Raw genomic sequence first — 19,235 nt, forward strand, 5'->3', positions numbered from 1 at the left:
TACCAAGCATAAGTCATTGAAAACAAAATGATAAACAGTTCATAGTTCCTTTCCTTTTCAAGCTTGTGGTCTAGTGTGCAAAAGCCTTTTGTTATTTTGAAGCAATAAAAGTAGTAAAAAAAAAAGATACAGAATCTTGAGATGATGTTACTGTGCTTCCATCAGTATGATGCATTTTGATATCATTAGTGCATGTGTATATTTTCACTCCAATTGGTATTGTTAGAAAAAATGATTTCTGCACCTCCCCACAATCCCATTTCCAGCTAGACTCCCCAGGCTCACTGGGTGTCTACTGGTTGTTATTGCAAAGGTTCTCACTCTGTAGAGCTGTTCAAATAGCACACTAAATGCTCATGAAATGATTATATGACTGGCTTTGAGGTTCTTCGTTAAACTGATTTATATTTAGTTATGGTCACTGTATGGCACAGAAAAGCAAGGGATTATAATTTGCCACTAAGTCCCTAGTTAAAACTGTCAGTCTCTTTCCTAATATTATTCTTATGAAAAATGTGTGTTTTATGTACAGAGTCTTGATTTAGAGTTCGTTTTCGATAAGTTTAACCCATGATTGTCAATACAACTGACTTTTATGGGAGGAGGATAGTGGAAACCAGTAGATGTCAAAAGAATGTATTGGCCCTTGTTCTTTAAATTTTCCTGCAATTTATTTATAGTTTCTCTATTTATTTCATTTATGACACATCCATTAAACCTCCTCTCTTTTGCTCACTGGCTTTCAAGAAGCAAATGAGTCTGTCCACTTCATGTGGGTATCGGGGTGTCGCTGTCCATGGTGCCAGATGGGGGACAGAAACCAAAAAGTTGATTGGAGAACCTGCCCATCTTTTATCCTCTTTATTCTTATTTGTTTCATTCTATCTACAAGTATATCTCTTTAGTTATGGCCTATATAAATAAAAAGCTTTAGTTGAAACCTAACTAAAAATTGACCCAAATTACACGTTCCAGGCATCACTATGCTACTTCCTGTGGAGTCGTTTAATAAATCACTACTAGTAAAAACTCTTTATGTTACTGCTCTGAAGGTTTCTTTTAATCAATCCTGTTTTGTTACCCATCTTTAATTGTACTTGACTTTACTATATTAATTAACCATGCCAACTGGGAAAGGTTTAGCATCTCACCCCTCAGCATTCATTTAAAGACCTATTCCATCTATCTTCCACTTCCCCTTGTGAAGTTCGTTTATTATCTAGTTTGGATGTTCCTCTCTAAATGGTACCTAGATTATAGTGAGATGCAGATTATTAGGTATATCTGTCATGCAAGCCTAAGGAGACTGTTTGAAATGTTGTGGACATCTGCACAGATGAGCTGCAGTTGATTCTCAGATTTACATCAGTATTGTTGGTTCCCATTGCATGTGATTCTCTCATAAGTCATTCTGTCTGCCCCATGGCTGATTTTGCATTGGGGTAGCAATTGAAGTGATGAAGATGTTATAAGGGATGTTTATGGTAACTATGAAACCTGTAACCAGACATATTTTTAAGGGTCTTTTTGTCCATCTTATACAAGAGCTACACACTGGAGTGTCCATCAACAAAGTAAGTGCCCACTAAATGATAGCCACAGTGAAAAATTATAGTAGATTTCCCCAAATAACCATTAGAACCACCTGGAGGCCTTTTAAAATATTGATTCCTGGATCCCACTCCAAACTTCTGAATCAGGCCACACATTTGACTTGTGTCTATAACAAGTCAAGTGAATGCAAACCTGAGATTACACTGATGTACTAATATGGTGGCTCCCTTATGGCACATTTACTTGAGTATGTTTTTAAACCTGGATAATAAGAATCTTCTAAGGAGCTTTAAAAACTTACAAATTTTCTTTACCAGATGGGCACTTGTCTTCTTAGGGAGACCACTTCATGGACGGTGTAGAAGCCTGACCACTGCAGTGTACACCTGAAGCTGAAGCTGAGTAATACTGAGTGTCAACTATAATTTTATATCTATCTATCTATCTATCTATCGATAGACAGATAGATAGATAGATAGATAGATAGATAGATAGAGAGATATAGTCACAGGATGTGGAGTACAGCACAGGGAATGAAATTATAATAGCTATATACAATGTCAGAGGGGTAGTAGATTAGGGGAGGGGGGTTCTCACTTTGTGAGGGGTTTAAATGTCTAACTGTTACATTGTTTTGTACACCTGAAGCTAATAAAAAAATTTACAAATTTCCAAGCCACACCTGACTGGCTTAAGTGAAAGTAGCAATTATTAATACTTATTATTAAGATTTATTATTAAGACTCCCCATAAGTAGGCTTTAGTATATTTAAAGTGTTTTGTACACTGTCTCACTTGGTTCTCATAGCAGTCATAATTATAGTTCTGCTTTATGTATGAGAAAACCAAGGACATTGTCACAAAAGCTTTTATTTTGGAAATGATCTTCATTATCTTTTGGCCATTTGTATTCATTGCTTTCTTTTTTCCTCATAGTAATTTATTGTATTGACTTAATTTTCCTCATACCCGTTGTGAGGCAGTTCTTCTATATCTGCTTAAATTCTTCCTGTCTACTCTAGGATCTGTTATTTCTGCAACATTTAAAGATATTTAAGAAACCTTCTGAAAATATAACTGTTTTTGAGACTTAAAAGTATAAATAAAAAACAAGGAAGCATTCTAAATTCCCAAGTACTTGTATTGGGGAGGTTTTGTGTATTCCTCATGAAGATATTCCTTGGTAGTATGACATGTAGCAGACTTAGTTCAGGCAAGCATTTATGAAATGCCCACTCTTTGTATAGTTTATCATTTACAAAGTATTGGGCTGAGTAATAATAGTGGCATCCAACATTTACTGAATGTAGACTTGGTGGCTGGTCCTCTGCTGATACTTTACATGGACTCTCTCCCCCGACCTTCATGAGAGCCCTAGGAAGTGAGTGGTGTCATCATCTCCATTTTCCAGATGGGAGACCGGAGGCCTAGACAGGTTAAGGGACTTATCCAAGGCTGCTAAGTTAGAAGTAGTAGAGCTCAGATTTTAAAGCCTGCCAGTGCAGTCCTAGAACCCACCAACTTAACCACCAGGCTGTATAAGTCACATGGAATATACTCTGTGAAATCATGAGCTTTTGAGGAAAACAAGTGAACAATTTTGCATTTTTATTTGCAGATTAAGACTATATCATGAGAGTACAGAGAATGCTGCCTTTAGTTAAATCATTGTCCTTGTTCAACAGTTGCTTCTTCTCAGATAGCCTCATGCATCATCGGCTGGCATCCATGTCTTTGCAGCCTGGGGGCATAGAGGACAGTGGTCAACCATGCGAGCTTGGGGCAGATCGTGGGTTTTATATTACCCAGGCTGCCTGGGCTCCAGTCCTGGCTTGCCATCTACTAGATGTGTGACCTTTGGGTGAGCTTCTCAGCCTCTGTGCCTCAGTTTTCTCATTTATAAGAATGTGCCAACCTCATAGAGTTATTGTGAGGATTATGGGTTAGTAGAGCTGCGACACTGAGGACAGTATCTGCAGCAAAGGGACCACTCAGTAAATGTTACTTTGTTATTATCTTGCTGTATGAAAGGCTTGCTTTTGCCATGACAGAATTGTGTCCCTCCTAAATTTATATGCTGAAGTCCTACCCCCCAGTCCACTTCAGAAATGACTATATTTGGAAACAGGGCCATTAAAGGTGATTAAAATCAAATGAGGTCATATGGGTGGGTTCTAATCCAATATGACTGATGTCTTTATAAGAAGTAGAAGAGACAGGGGGATGAACGCATACAGAATAAAGGCCATTTGAGGACACAGTGACAAGGAGGCTGTCTGCACGCCAAGGAGAGAGCCCTCAGGAGAAACCAAACCTTGCCAACACCTTGGTCTTGGATTTCTAGCCTCCAGAACTGTGAGGAAATAAATTTCTGTTGTTTCAGCCATGAAGTCTCTGGTATTTTGTTATGTCAGCCCTAGCAAACTAATACAGACATTATAAACGGCAGTTGCAGAGACACTCTGGATATTACATGATGACTGGAGTGAAGAGAGACAAGGTACTTCCTTCCTGCTCAGTAATATATCTCCGTAACTTGACATAGCCGTTGTTTTTGAGAAAAAACACCATTACATTCTGTCCAGTTTGGCCATGATAGGACGTTGTAGACAGAGCTGGCATCCATTCCCATAGAAAGAGCACTGAACAGCAAGCTTCAGGGAGAGTCCTTGTTGGGTGAGGCGCCTATGGCGCTTTCCCTAATTTCTGGATCAGTACCTCCACACACTATACTGTGCTCTAGGTATTATGGCAAAGGTTGAAAAGATGTTTATATAATGCCCCGAATGCACCTTATAAGTTAAGTCTATACACACACAGACACACATGCGCACGTGCGCATGTGGAAAAAAATTGGAACGGCTTTTTAAGGGTCACAAACTCAACTGTCTAATGCAGTAAAGCATATCTTCAAGTTACATGCAGCCTGCATGGTGAGGTGAATTTAATGGTTCTAACCAGGCAGCTCCACCCCCTTGCACGCACAATGGGTTAGCTTTTCTGAATGACCAGAATAGAGCTCTGTATAAATTCAAGTTAGTTGGCTTAAGGGAAATACATGGGAAAATTGCACATAAAAGTTACTAACTAGCTTTCTAAATTTGTTTGGTGAAAGGTAGAAAGTACATTTGATTTGGTTTTCACATCACAAGTATTCTTGGAATTGATGACAGGCATAACTGGAAATTGGGTAAAATTGTGGAAATGGAGATGTTCTCTTTGATATCCACTTTCTTCCCCTGAATCACCCCCTATTGCCATCAGCTCAGGAATATGATTTCAAAATCCAATCTGATTTCCTGTCCACATTATATCTTTTGCCTTAATATTTGCCAAAAGAAAACTTTTAAAATGGAGGAATTGTTTTGCGAAATCAGTGCTAGGTTCCTAATGACCGCTCCTGTTACTACCAAGACCTCAAAACAAGGAAACCAAAATGTTAATTGGAGAGACCCTGCTGACTTTGCCTTTGAAAATCTCATGTCTTCCAGTTTAATGGCACCTGAACTTGTTATAGGGAGAGCTCTGTTTCTTGGTAAACCAAGAGTGCCTGGAGTGTTCAGCAGCCTACCATTATCTTTGATCATAAGTGGATCTTGATATTATGCCATGTTAGTCATCTGTTAATCAAGGTGCTGATTCTGGCCTCATTAGATCTCATCTTCTTGATAATCTAATTTTCTTCTAAGCTTCAAAAATAAGAACACATTAACATTGCTTTCAAGATTGAGTTAACCTGTCTGAACTCTGAGAAGTTGAGCCAATTTTAATGGGATATGATACTTAGCCTTTCCAAGAGAAAAACGTCAATGAAGGCCAAAAATAATGTAACTATGGGAACTTCTGTAGGCTCATGATCACAGATGCAATGACAGGACTTTGTGAAATCAAAACTTTGTGAGGTTACATCTCCTCAGATCCAAGTTGCATATATCTGTTAGTACTGCTGGTTTTCAACCTGAACCCCTTTCTAAACATCAACTCAGTTTCCGAGTTAGAGAGGCAGTTGAAAAAATTTTCTGAATTGGGTATGTTGTTTTCTTTCTCCTGTCTATCTTTTTCTTTTCAAAACAAAAGTCACCTATAAATATAAATCAGTACTACATTTGCCATATTTTAAAAAGTCAATTCAATAAATCCAACAACCCATTTTTATTTAATAGGTGTTAAATACTTAATGCCTTAAGGTGTTCTTTGCTAGACCTGCATAACCTTATGAATAAAATACACTGGATTTGGTTTTTCAGGTATAGGCAGGGATGCAGTGACATAAGTCCCTGCCCAGGAGTGTCGTGCACATGGTAGTGTGAGCCCAGAGTCCATGAATTTGTAGTGGTTGCTGCCCTGAGTGTAGTTTTTTAGAAACTACTAATTCATTTTATGCATGGTGTCTACAATTCAGTCATATTGATGCTTCAACTATGGCTGCTTTCTTCTGGGCAGAAGTACATGTAAGTGAGTTAAAGGTGAGCTCTCAGGACTGTACTTCTTTTATGGGCTCTTGAAGTCCTGGGCATAAAATCTTTACTAATATTAGCATATTTTTAATGCTTTAGAATTTAGTGTACCTAAACAATAAACAACTTGGCTCATTAATCTTCAGATATCATTCATTACAGCTTAAGGCAGCCCTATTTTTAAGCCCAGTGCTAGAGACTGTTGCCGTAGCTCTAGGACTTGGAGACATTCATCTGTGGTAACTCTTCTAACCAGGATATTGATTGGCTCACCTTGGAGGAAGTCTATAACTCTCTGCTCTTCTATGCCCTTACCAGTGTACAGTAGGAAACTTTGATGAGGTAGTATTTATAGCTTTTCCTTTGATATAATACTACATAGATTCAATCTTTAAAAGTTTGAGAACCAAAGGTGTGTCTGTGAGCTGTCCAAGGTCCTGAAAAAGACACAAATGAGAGCTGTCCAGGAGCCCAGCTTGTGTGGGAACCAACCCCATTCTTCTCACACCCCCACCACCCCAAGATACACACACACACACACACACACACACACACACACACACACACACACATAATAATTAAGGAATTGGTGTTACTGAGGACCAATCTGGTGTAAAACAATTTGGAAACACATTTAATTAGGTTTGGGATATGACTTGTTTGTACTGATTAACAAACATACCTGAAACCTTCCATGATGGTGTGCCTGCTGCATACTTTCTCCAACTATTAGGTTTTAAATTTTAGTCTAACCCTTCCATGGGGGGATATCATTAGCAGTTCTCACAGGAGTAAGGGAAGAAAGCAACAGCTTTAAGATACCACTCAGCAAGGGAATAAAGGGGTTTTTTGACTAGAGGCAGTGATTCTCAGACCTTTGTAAGGTTTTAAAATATGTATACTTTTTTGAATTCCTGTTAATTTTTTATATCTCCCTGGTGAAACCCAAAATGACCCTGACTTGTTTTCTAAGACAGCCGGGAAGCAGGAAACTAGGGAGACTGCTTCTTCTCCCCAACCCTGCAAGAGTGTGACACCCAAGGGAGGGAATGAGTGGGAGTAGTTTTAATGAGGAAGAAAAACCTGGCCTCTCTGGGCTGTGTGGGAGGAAAGTTGGGCCTGGGTCACTGTCTGGGCTGAAGACACAGCAGTTCCTAACACTGATTAATTATTCAAAAAAGTAAATGAAAAATCACCTCTGACTAACACGAGAGCCATGTTATTATGCTGTATACCAGGGCAAGGAATTTTGTAGGTAGCAAATCCTTCTTGGATCCTGTCCAAAGAAGAGTGTGAGTTGGGATTCAGACAACTTAATTATAATAGACTCATTTGCTCTTGTATGACTCTAAGCCCTGAGAAGAGTGTGACCAGGAGTCAGAATAATACTTTTATCTTATAAAGAATAACATAATGAAATAGAAGGGAAAATACATGCACATAGTCCTAAGGTTATAAAATTTTGAGTCTCTTTTCCGCACACACACATGCATAACTCAAGGCTGCATTATCAAAATGGTAATTTTCAGAGGAATTTGGAATAAACTTCAGATTCAGACAAATTGGAGTGGTGCTGTAAGAATTTATTTCAAACTTAAAAAATCTTTCTAGTTCACATACAATAATGATGTTAGGAAAACTTTTTTATGCAGTAGGTTTTGTGCATAATTTGCAGTCCCACCAATAGTGCACAACGGTTCCTTTTTCTCCACATCTTCACCAACACTTGTTTGTTGATTTATTGATGATAGCCATTCTGACCACGGTGAGGTGGTATCTCATTGTGGTTTTTATTTGCATTTCCCTAATGCTAAGTGATGTTGAACCTTTTTTCATATGCCTGTTGGCCATCTGTATGCCCTCTTTGGAGAAATGTCTCTTCATATCCTCTGCCCATTTTCTTATTGGGTTGTTTGTTTTTTTGATGTTGAGTTGCACGAGCATTTTATATATTTGGAGTATTAATCTCTTATCAGATATATCATTAACAAATACCTTCTCCCATTCAGTAGGCTTCCTTTTTGTTTTATTGATGGTTTCTTTTGTTGTGAAAAAACTTTTAAGTTTGATGTAGTCCCATATGTTCATTTTTTCTTTTACTTCCCTTGCCCACAGGGATGTATCAGTAAAAATATTGCTCAGGGTAATGTCTGCAAATTTGGACCCTACATTTTCTTCTATGAGTTTTATGGTCTCAGGTCTTACATTTAAGTCTTTAATCCATTTTGAGTTTGTTCTTGTAAGTGGCATAAGGAGGTGATCCAATTTCATTTTTTTGCATGTGTCAGTCCAATTTTCCCAGCACCATTTATTAAATAGACTATCTTTACCCCAATGTAAATTCTTGCTTCCCTTGTCAGACTAACTGCCCATATATGCCTGGATTTACTTCTGGGCTTTCTATTCTGTTCCATTGATCTATATGCCTATTTTTATTCCAATACCATATTGGTTTGATTACTGTGGCCTTGTAGTACGTTCTAATGTCTGGAAGCGTGATCCCCCCAACTTTGTTCTTATTTCTCAAGATTGCCGTGGCTATTTGTGGTCTTTTTTTGGTTCCATATAAATTTTAGGATTGTATTTTCTATTTCTGAGAAAAATGCCCTAGGTAGTTTGATAGGAATTTCATTGAATCTATATATTGCTTTAGGCAATATGGACATTTTAACTTTAATAATTCTTCCTATCCATGAGCATGGAATGTTTTTCCATTTGTTTGTATCTTCTTTATTTCTTTCTTCAGTGTCTTATAGTTTTCAGAGTATAGGTTTTTTACTTCTTTGGTTAAATTTATTTCTAAGTATTTTATAGTTCTTGAAGCGATTGTAAACGGAATTGCTTTCTTAATTTTTCCTTCTAATAATTTATATTGGTATATACAAATGCAACTGATTTCTGAGTATTGATACCCTATGTCTTTTAATTGGAGCATTTAACCATTTACATTTAAAGTGATTATTGATAGATACATAATTATTGCAATTTTATTATTTGTATTTATGTTCTCCCCCAAGCCCCTTTCTTCTCCTTAAAGAAGTCCCTTTAACATTTCTTATAATAGTGGTTTGGTGATGATGAACTCTTTTAGCCATTTCTTCTCTGGGAGGTTCTTTATCTCTCTTTCAATTTTAAAAGATAGCCTTGCTAGGTACAGTAGTGTTAGTTGTAGATCCTTGCTTTTTATCACTTTGAGTACTTCATGCCAACTCCTTCTGGCCTGCATAGTTTCTGAGACATCAGCTGACAATCTTATCGGAGCTCCCTAGTAGGTAACTAGTTGCTTTTCTCTTGCTGCTTTAGGATTCTGTCTTTGTCTTTAACATTTGCCATTTTATTGATAGTTATAAAGTGGCTTGGTGTGGGCCTGTTTGGGTTCATCTTGTTTAGGAATCTCTGTGTTTCCTGGACTTATATGTCTATTTCCTTCATCAGGTTAGGGAAGTTTTCACTTGTTATTTCTTCAAGTAGATTCTCAATCCCTTGCTCTCTCACTTCTCATTTTGGTACACTTAAGATGCAAATAATGTTACACTTGATGTTGTTCAAGAGGTCTCTTAAACTATCCTCATTTTTCTTTTCTTTTCTTTGGTTCAGATTGAGTACTTTCTGTTACCTTATCTTTCAAATTACTAATTTGACCTTTATTTCATCTAATCTGCTGGTGATTCTTTCTAGGGTATTCTTTATTTCAGTTATTATATTTTTTATTTCAGACTGGTTCTTTTTTATGTTTCTATGTCCTTTTTTTAAAATTTTATTGTTAGTTTCAGGTGTACAGAACAATGCAATAGTTATCCTTTTCACCCCTCACAAAGTAACAAGCCCTCCCACCCCTGATATCATGCTTATCTATTACAATTCCATTAACTACATTCCCACTCTCTACTCCACGTCCCGTGACTATATGTCTATGTCCTTTTTTATGCTCGATATCTCTTTGTTAAAGTTGTTTAAGTTTCTTGAACATACTTGTTTTGAACTCTATATCTCATAGGTTGCTTGCCTCCATTTCAATTTGTTCTTTTCCTTTAGTTTTCTTTTTGTTCTTTCATTTGGGACATATTTTTTTATATCCTCAATTTGCCTGCCTCTCTGTGTTTGTTTCTATGGATTAGGTATATCTGCTACATCTCCGAGTCTTGGCTGGGTGGCCTTATGTGGTAAGTGCACTGTGGAGACCAGTGGTGTAGTCTCCCTGGTCACCTGTACCACATACTCCAGGAGTGTCCTTTGTGTGGGTTGTGTGTTTCCTCCTATTGTAGTTGAACCTTAATTGCTATTAGAATGTCCATGGGTGGACTGACCCTCAGTGTGATTGGCTGTGGGGTTTGGCTCTGTCTATAGCTTATGAGCTCCTTATACGGGGCTTAACCCATGGAGTAAGATTTGCCCCAGTGGGATCTGTTGTCTGTGGGATCTGTGACTGCCCTTTGAGTGTGCAGCTTGTGGGGCTAATTGGGTGGTTCTCTGCTGCAGTCTGAAGCCCACGTCTAGGTATGATGATTCTGGGGCCTCTTATGAGGGGCTCTGGTGCAAGCCTAGGTCAGTCACTGCCTGTGCCTGGCTGGAGACTACCTGGTAGGAGCTACAAAGTGATTGATGGCTGGTCACTTCCTGTGCTGGACCTGGAGACATGTGGGGGAGGCCATGCTGTGAAGCAAAGATGGCTGCCACCAGTATCAGGCCTGGGGTAGCTCTTCAAAAAGCTCAGGGCACACTGAAGCCTGCTGCTGCCTGCCAGCTCCCATAAGGTTCAGCTGCAGATAGAGTCTCATGCAGTAAGTGAGTTGGGTAAGGTGGGGTCTCAGGAAGTCAGCAGGGTGTGACAAGTGGTGTTCACCAGGTTAATGTAGAGTTGGTTTGTTGTCAGTGCTGAGTCTGGAGCTACTCAGAAAAAGGGACAGAGTACACCAAGGCCAGCCACAGCCTGCCTGGGACCCGCAGACTCCTGAGAGTTGTTCAATAGAATGTGCGGTGTGAGCAGTTCTGGCTGCTGGCTGCCAAAGTGCCTCCAACATTGATCAGGTTGGGTGGGGCGAGGTCCCAGGGAATCACCAGGGTGGAGCCAGCAGAGTTCACCAGGTAACACAAATAAGATTTCACTGTGTGGGGGAGGGCTCAATAAAGCAAAAATGGCACCCACCTGCTGGCTGTGCGGGAGCAGGTTTCTGCACAGGGAAAATGGCAACTGTCCCTCTAGTCCTTTCCCTGAAGTCACGCAACTCAGTCTCTCCCCTTGTGTCTCTGATATCTCCTGAGTCACTGTCTCTCTGCCAGAGCCTAGGGTAAGTGCCTATGAGCGAGTGAATCTGTATGTTGGATATTTAAGAGGATGTCTGGATTTTCTGCAGCCTTCTATCTCACCTGGGCAGTCAGAATTTCCAATGTTTTTCACAGCCAGATGTTGGGGGGGCTCCTCTTCCTGGCACTGATCCTCTGGGCTAGGGAGCCTGGTGTGGGACTGGGGTCCCTTGCTCCTCCAGGAATGACCTTTTCAGCCAAGATATCCCTCCCATTCGGTAACCACAACAGGCAGGTGTGGGCATGGCCATTTTGCACCTTCATCCATTCTACCATTCTTGTCATGCCTCCTTTATATCCTTAGTTATAGGACTTTTGTTCAGCTAGTCTTCAGGTGGTTCTCCAGGTTGATTGTTGTATAATTTAGTTGTAATTTTAATGTGGTCATGGGAGGAGGCAAGCAGAGTTTTAGCTACTCTGCCATCTTGGACCCCCTTCTCTATTTAGATATTTTAGTTCCCGTACTAAATTATAATTTACTGAGGGGAGTAGTTTTTCTTCCCCTAACCCTCTCCCCTTTTTGGTAAATACTAACAAATGATTATTGACTTAAATATGACTATTATAGTTGCTATATTGTTAACTGTATTATTATCAAGTTAGAGTCATAATATAAATGCTATACTATTACTTATCAAGATGGAATCATTCAATATGCCAGCTTTCTGCAATTTTGTAAAGTAATTATTCAATTAAAGTGCATATGTTTTTACATTTTCAGTTGAAGTGTTATAGCACGCTGTGTGTGCCCAGCTATATGCCTCTAGCACCTACCCTTCCTGAGCCTACTAGACTTAGTTGCAAGGGCCACTTTTTGCCTGAGCAATTTTTCTGGTTACTGGAAACCACCCTGCACCTGTGTGAACATACTGGGGGACTTAATGTCCCCCAGGAGCAGCCCTCAACCAGTGACTGACTTGAGTTAGTGGATAAATGCCCCAGCTCCCTTGCCTTTCTGTTAGGATATCTGTAGGGTGTTTGACACTGTCTCCCACAGTTCCCCAGTGGGACTAAGGCCAGTTGCCCACACTAGTAAGTTGCTTGATAATGCATCCTGCGATTGCTCTCTTCCCTTCCCTGCCTCACTGCTCCATGCCCCATTGACATTTTCTAGGTTAAATTCAGATTAAACTCTTGAATTTTAATCCTAGTCTCAGAGTTTCTAAGAGTAGGCCAAACCAAAACTAGGATTCATATGTCAAAGTTTACATTTTTACAATTTCTCTATTTCGTTAATGTCCAATAGAAACATAATGCAAACAACACATGTAATGTAAATTGTTCTAGTGTTCACATTTAAAAAGTGAAAAGAAACAGGTGAAATTAATTTTAATAATAATAGTTATTTAGCTCAATATATCCAAAATATTACATTTTTTAAAAGATATTTTTAAATTAAAATATAGCTAACATACATTATATTAGTTTCAGGTGTATATCGTAGCTATTCAGCCATACCCACCTAGCACTATACAGTGTTATTACCACATTATTGATTTTATTCCCTATGCTAAACAGTTGATCACCATAAGTCCAGCAACCATCTGACTCTGTACCATGCTATCATAGTATTATTGATCTTCCTCCCCCCATTTTTTACAATTTTCAATTAGAGTTGACATTCAATATTATTTTATATTAGTTTCAAGTGTATAGTATAGTGGTCAGACATTTATATAATTTAGGAAGTGATCACCCTAACTAGTACCACCTGGCATTATACATAGTTATTACCATATTATTGATTATATTCCCTATACTTTACATCCCCATGACTATTTTGTAACTACCAATTTGTATTTCTTAATACCTTCACATTTTTTCACCCTGTCCCCAACCCTATTCCCTTCTATCACCCTGATAGATCTCATATCTAGCTGGCACCATACATAGTTATTATAATATTATTGACTATATTTCTTATGCTATACCCTACATTCCCATGACTACTGTGTAGTAACCAATACCCTACATTCCCATGACTACTGTGTAGTAACCAATTTGTATTTCTTAATCCCTTCCTCTTTTCACCCATCCCTAACCCTCCCCCTACACCTTAAAGAAGTTCCTCTAAGATTCCTTGTAATACTGGTATGGTGGTGATGAACTTCTTCAGCTTTTTCTTATCTGAGAAACTCTTTATATATCCTTCAATTCTAAATGATACCTTTGCTGCTTAGAATAATCTTGGTTGTATTACTAGGTCCTTGATTTTCATCATGTTGAATATTTCCTGCCAATCCCTTCTGGCCTGCAAAGTTTCTGTTGAGAAATCAGCTGACAGTCTTATGGGAGCTCCCTTGTAGGTAACTAGCTGCTTTTCTCTTGCTGCTTTAGGATTCTTTCTTTGTATTTAACCTTTGGCAATTTAATTATGATGTGTCTTGGTGTGGGCCTCTTTGGGTCCATCTTGTTTTGCACTTTCTGTGCTTCCTGGGCTTACATATCTATTTCCTTCGCCAGGGTTGGGAATCTTTTTGTCATTATTTCTTCAAATAAGTTTTCAATTCCTTGCTCTCTTTCTTCTCCTTCTGGTACCCCTATAATGAGAACATTTGTATGCTTAATGTTGTCCCAGAGGCCCCTTAAATGCTCCTCAGTTTTTTGGATTCTTTGTTTTCTTTTTGCTATGCTGGTTGGGTGTTTTCTGCTACCTTATCTTATACATTGCTGGTTTGATCCTCTGCTTCATCTAATCTACTGTTGCTTCCCTGTAATATACGAGGTCTGACAATTAAGTTTGAGAACTCATTCTAGAAGAAGTGCTACATACTTCATTGCTGAATATCACTATGGTCACCTTCAAAGTACTCCCCCTTGGGAAGCTATGCACTGATGCCAGTGCCTAGTCCACCCTTCAAAGCAATTTTGGAACTCTTTCTCTGGAATGGCCATCAGAGCTGTCATTGTTTTACCCTTGATGTCCTGAATGTCATCAAAATGTCTTCCTTTTAATATTTCCTTTATCTTTGGGTAAAGAAAGAAGTCACTGGGGTTCTGGGGATCAGGTGAGTAAGGAGAGTGTTTCAATGCAGTTATTTGTTTACTGACTAAAAACTTTGTCACAGACAGTGTGAGCAGGTGCATTGTCTTGATGCAAGAGCCATGGATTGTTGGTGAAAAGTTAAGGTTGTCTAACTTTTTCACGTAGTGTTTTCAGCACTTCCAAATAGTAAAATTGGTTAACTGTTTGTCTAGTTGGTACAAATTCATAATGAATAATCCTTCTGATATCAGAAAAGGTTAGAAACAAGTTCACAAACTTAATTGTCAAACCTCATAATCTTAATTTCTGTTATTGTATCCTTTATTTTTGGTTCTTTTTCATGGTTTCCATCTTCATTTTTATGCTTCCTATCTCTCTGTTGAAGTTCCCCCTGAGATCAGTGAGCATCCTTATATACAGTGTGTGGAACTCTGTGTCTGATAGATTGCTTGTCTCCTTTTTATTTAGTTCTTTTCCTGAAGCTTTGTTTTGTTCTTTTATTTGGGACATGTTTCTTTACCTCCCCATTTTGGCTGCCTCTCTGTGTATGTTTCTATGTATTAGGTAGGGCTGCTATGTCTTCCAGTCTTAGTAGAGTGGCCTTATGTAGTAGGTGTGCTGTGGGGCTCAGTGGTGCAGTCTTTCTGGTCACCTGAGCCATGCACTCCAGGTGTGTCACTTGTGTGGGTTGTGTGTGTTCTCCTCTTGTAGTTGAGCCTTGGTTGATAATTGCACATCAGTGTGAGGGAATAACCCTTGGGCTCACTGGTTGTGAGCACTGACCTTGGCTACAGTGGAAGAGTTGTTGTGCAGGGGGCTGACCCTACAGAGCAGGATCTGCCTCAGCAGGACTCTGGTGCCTGCCCAACCTGCCCCTTAGGTGTGTTGTTCTTGGGAGGCAGCTGGTTGATGCTCCAGCTTGCTTTGAAGCTGGCCATTGGGGGCGCCAGGCCCAAGACCACCTTGGAGGGGATCCACTGTAGATCAAGTTCAGCCACAGCCCGTGCCCCACTGTGGCCACCTGGCTAGAGCCACAAAAAATCCGTAGATGGCTGCCGCCTGTGATGTACATGGAAGTGCCTTGAAATACCAAGCCTTGAACCAAGGCTGGCTGCAGCTAGTGCTGAGCTTAGGGCTACCTCAGCCTGTGCCATAGGACACGTTCAAGCCAGATGCTGCTTTTCTGGGTTCTGCGACCCTTTGAGAAACCCTAGGAAAGTCTGTAGCATGAGGGAAGGCAGGCGGTTTGTAAAAAAAAAAAAAGCTACTGGAAGAGGCTTGGGTGTGCCCAAAAGTTGGGCAGGGCGGGGTCTCGAATTGCCAGGGCATGGCGAATGAATGGAGGAGACTCAGATATGGTGGCCGCCTCTGTCCACACACTGGTTAGGGGGAGGGCTCAACAAAGAAACAGTGGCCTCCACCAGCTCCCCCCTCCAGGAGAAAGCCCCCTCTCCAGCTCCCGTCTCAAGCCAGACAACTCAGCTCCCCACCATATGCCCCTGCCTCCTTTACAGCTGCTACCCCAGCCCTGCAGCTCAGAGGAAGTGATTCCATTGGTGGGTATGTCTGCGCTCAGTCCCTTTAAGAGGAACTCCTGTGAGTGCAGCCTCCCTGTCTCATTCAGTCACAATCTCTGCTGGTTTTCACAACCAGAAATTATGGGAACTTCTCTCTCTGGTACTGGAAGCCTCTCGCTCCTCTGGAGGGTTGGGGGGATCTCCACAACTGAAATATCCCTCCCAATCTTAAATGGTCACACACGGGTGTGGGACCAGCCCGTTCTGTGTCTCTGCCCCTCCTACCAGTCTGGAGGTGGCCTCTCTGTGCATCCTTACTTGTAGGGCTTTGGTTGAGCAAGATTTTAGGAGATTCTCAATGATGATTGTTTTGTAGTATAGTTGTAATTTAGATGTGGTTGTGAGAGAAGGTAAGCACAACATTTACCTACTGCACCATCTTGGTATTCCTCTTAAAATATTATCATTTTTAACATGCAATTGATACAAAACATGTTAATGAACATTTTTTGTACAAGTCTCTGAAATCTTGTGTGTATTTTACACTTATAATACATCTCCATTCAGATTATTCATGGTGCAAGCACTCAAAAGCCATGTGTGGCTAGTGGCTACCATACTGGACAGTGGTGACCAGTTCCCTACTGTTGTAATCCATATGTAAAAACTTAGAGACTTGCTATTTATTGAATATACTGGAGGCTGTATGATGGGTCACAGTTTCTATTCTTAGCAAAGCTGTACTTGCCTTGTCCTTTTAAGCTGAATAAAATCTGTAAATATTTAGCCTCATAGGCACCTTATTTAGCCTGTTTCCACATATTTATGTTGTTTTAAGAATGAGCCTCTGGCAATAATGACTCTGAGACTTACTGCTTCGTACATGTTTGTAGGCAAAATATAGAAAAATGCTTAGCATCTCTGCTTTGTGTGTTTTTCAGGCAGAGGGTACCAGACTTCAGCGAGAACTCCGAGGATATTTAGCAGCTATCAAAGGTAATGTGTGTGACTTGTTTACTGCATGTTACCAAGCATGAGTTGTTCTTGGAATTCATGAGTGACAGGACTGAGTGTTGATTACAAAGCCATTTGGCTTTTTGGCAGATGGTACTTGAGCATTGGTGATTTCATTCCACCCCCTCCCAAATTCCCACTGAAGTGATAATCAGAATATGCAAGGAAAAAAGTTATCTACCCTTATGCTGGAAATTAGGAATAAGTGCCACCCACATGCCAGAGATTTCTAGGAAAAGTTGTTAGATAGAGTGAGCTTGAGACCTGTTTATGCAAAGCTGCAGCTGTTTTACACCCGAGGGAGAGCGCATCCCAAGAGGAGAATGTCGCGTCCCTCACGACAAGAGCAGTGGAAAATGAGAAGGGGCGGCAAAGGGTTAAGAAAGAGGCAGTAGCCAAGAGTTACATGCAAGCGGGCCAGGGGACTCAAGTCTCTCTAGGACTGAGCCCCGAATCGGGCCAACGCGTAGCTTTTATCCATACCTCAATCAGGAAGTGGGATTGTTTTTTCCACAGTCTGTGACTCTCATGCCTGAGAATTTGCTTAAGCCGGATTCCCATGCCTGTAGGCTGCCATTACTGAAAGTCCCATTGTGTTCCAACAAATGCTATGCCTTCTCATGCACACACATGCACGACCCCAGAAGATAAATTTATGCTAAAACCTCACTAATAAGGATTTATCTGTAAACTTACTGATAAGGGGATTGGGAGTCAACCAATATATCGTTCCATCAGGTCTCAGCTTTCCAGGACGCCCCCTGAGGACGCTTTACAGGAATCATTCCTCCCAGTCTCATGGGGTTTGAGACAGCGCCTCTCTTTTAGGAATCGGCGTGCGGGAACAGACAGCTGGGCAGCTGCGTGGCAACAGGAGAACACTCAGATTTACACTCAAGCCCTTTAGCTGGAAGGGGCAAGGGATGGGGCAGAGGCAGGTGTGGAAGTATCAGGAATCACAGCCCTGTACTACCTGTGATTTGTGGGGCCAGCGCACCTGTAGCCCTGCCTCTGTAGGGGGACATAGAGGCCCTGGCGTTGGTTTCTGGCCTCAGCCATACGAGGCAAAGAAATGAGGCCAGTGGTGGAGGAAGGAGAGAGCTGTAGGGAGGTGGGCTGCATTCTTTCTGCTGTACATGATTTCATCTCTCTGCGTGGAGTCAGATCGAAGAGTACTCATGGGTGTGATGGGTCACAAGGCAGATTTTGAGATCAGTGGGGAGAGTGAATTGTCTGACAAAGGATCTTGGGTAAACTGGCCAAACAGTCAGAAAAAAGTGAGATTCCCAACCTCACATTTCTAGTCCCTCTTTCTCAGTTCCAGATACAGTAAAAATGTAAATATGTGTACAAAAAGATGTTTTAGAATATTAGGATAAACTACAATAGACTTAGTCTTTAGTCTTGGGTGACAAGTTCTTTACCAGGGTAATGCAAAGCATAACGCAAAGACAGAAAGCATAAAGGGAAAGATTAAGAGATTTGACTTATAAATATACAAGTTGTGTATACATATGTTTAAAAAACATGATTTTGACAGCACACTTAATGAAAATGAAACAAGATATAGAAGGCTCAGTAAGTAAACTAAATGAAGATCAGTTGATTCAAAGAAAGAATGGGTAGACATATGAAGAGAAAATTTGCTAATGAAGATTTATAGATGGGTAACAAATGTGAAAAATGCTTATCCTCACAAATAATCAAAGAATATTAAATAAAATCAACAGGGACATGCTGTCGTTTTTCTTCCAAATGTTCAAAACATTAAAATTAAAATTAAAAAACAAAAACATGTACCTAGCATTTGCAAAGGTTTGGGGAGTAGACCCCTTTTCATACACTGCTTGTAGCATAGCTTTCCTGGAAGACAATTTGGCAAAAGTCTTTGAATGCGTTGTTTATTTGTTTGGCATACCTTTTGATAAAACAGTTCCATTTCTAAGAATTTATTCTAAGAGTTTCAATGTGGATGTGTGAAATTGATTACAGAGAGAGTGATAAATAATAAAATAATGAAAATCTTAATAAAAATTATTCATACTAATAAAAAATTTAGTGAAAATGATTTTTAAACTAAAATGCATTTAAGTTTTATATTGCAAGTCATATCATTTTAACCCTCATGACAATTCTATGAGGCAGGTACTTTTATTATCTTTATTTTATAGATAAGAAAAGCAAGACACAGGTTAGATAGCTTGTCCAAAGTCATGTGCCTGGTAAATAAAGTGCCAGGATACGTACTCTGATCTGTGTGTCTTCTAAGGCCGTGCTTTTACCCACTCTCTCACACTGCCCTGGAACTATATGGCCATTGGTAGGGTTGTGGGTTCACAACTTAAGAGTTTATTTATACAATGGAATAATGACAACTAACTGCTATTACTTTTTTTTTTTTTT

General features: G+C 39.9%; 1 protein-coding gene across 5 annotated transcripts in view; it reads left to right on the forward strand.

Moving 5' to 3' along the window:
* AMPH (amphiphysin) overlaps positions 1-19,235 on the forward strand; it is a 245,355-nt gene that overhangs the window by 123,259 nt on the left and 102,861 nt on the right. For all 5 annotated transcript variants that reach the window (XM_019631035.1, XM_019631033.1, XM_019631032.1 and 2 more), the window contains exon 3: positions 16,760-16,814. In XM_019631035.1, the coding sequence (XP_019486580.1) occupies positions 16,760-16,814 (55 nt within the window). The remainder of the gene's footprint in view (positions 1-16,759; positions 16,815-19,235) is intronic.

This window comes from Hipposideros armiger, unplaced genomic scaffold (assembly GCF_001890085.2).
Source record: "Hipposideros armiger isolate ML-2016 unplaced genomic scaffold, ASM189008v1 scaffold_976, whole genome shotgun sequence".
Classification (NCBI taxonomy): Eukaryota; Metazoa; Chordata; class Mammalia; order Chiroptera; family Hipposideridae; genus Hipposideros; species Hipposideros armiger.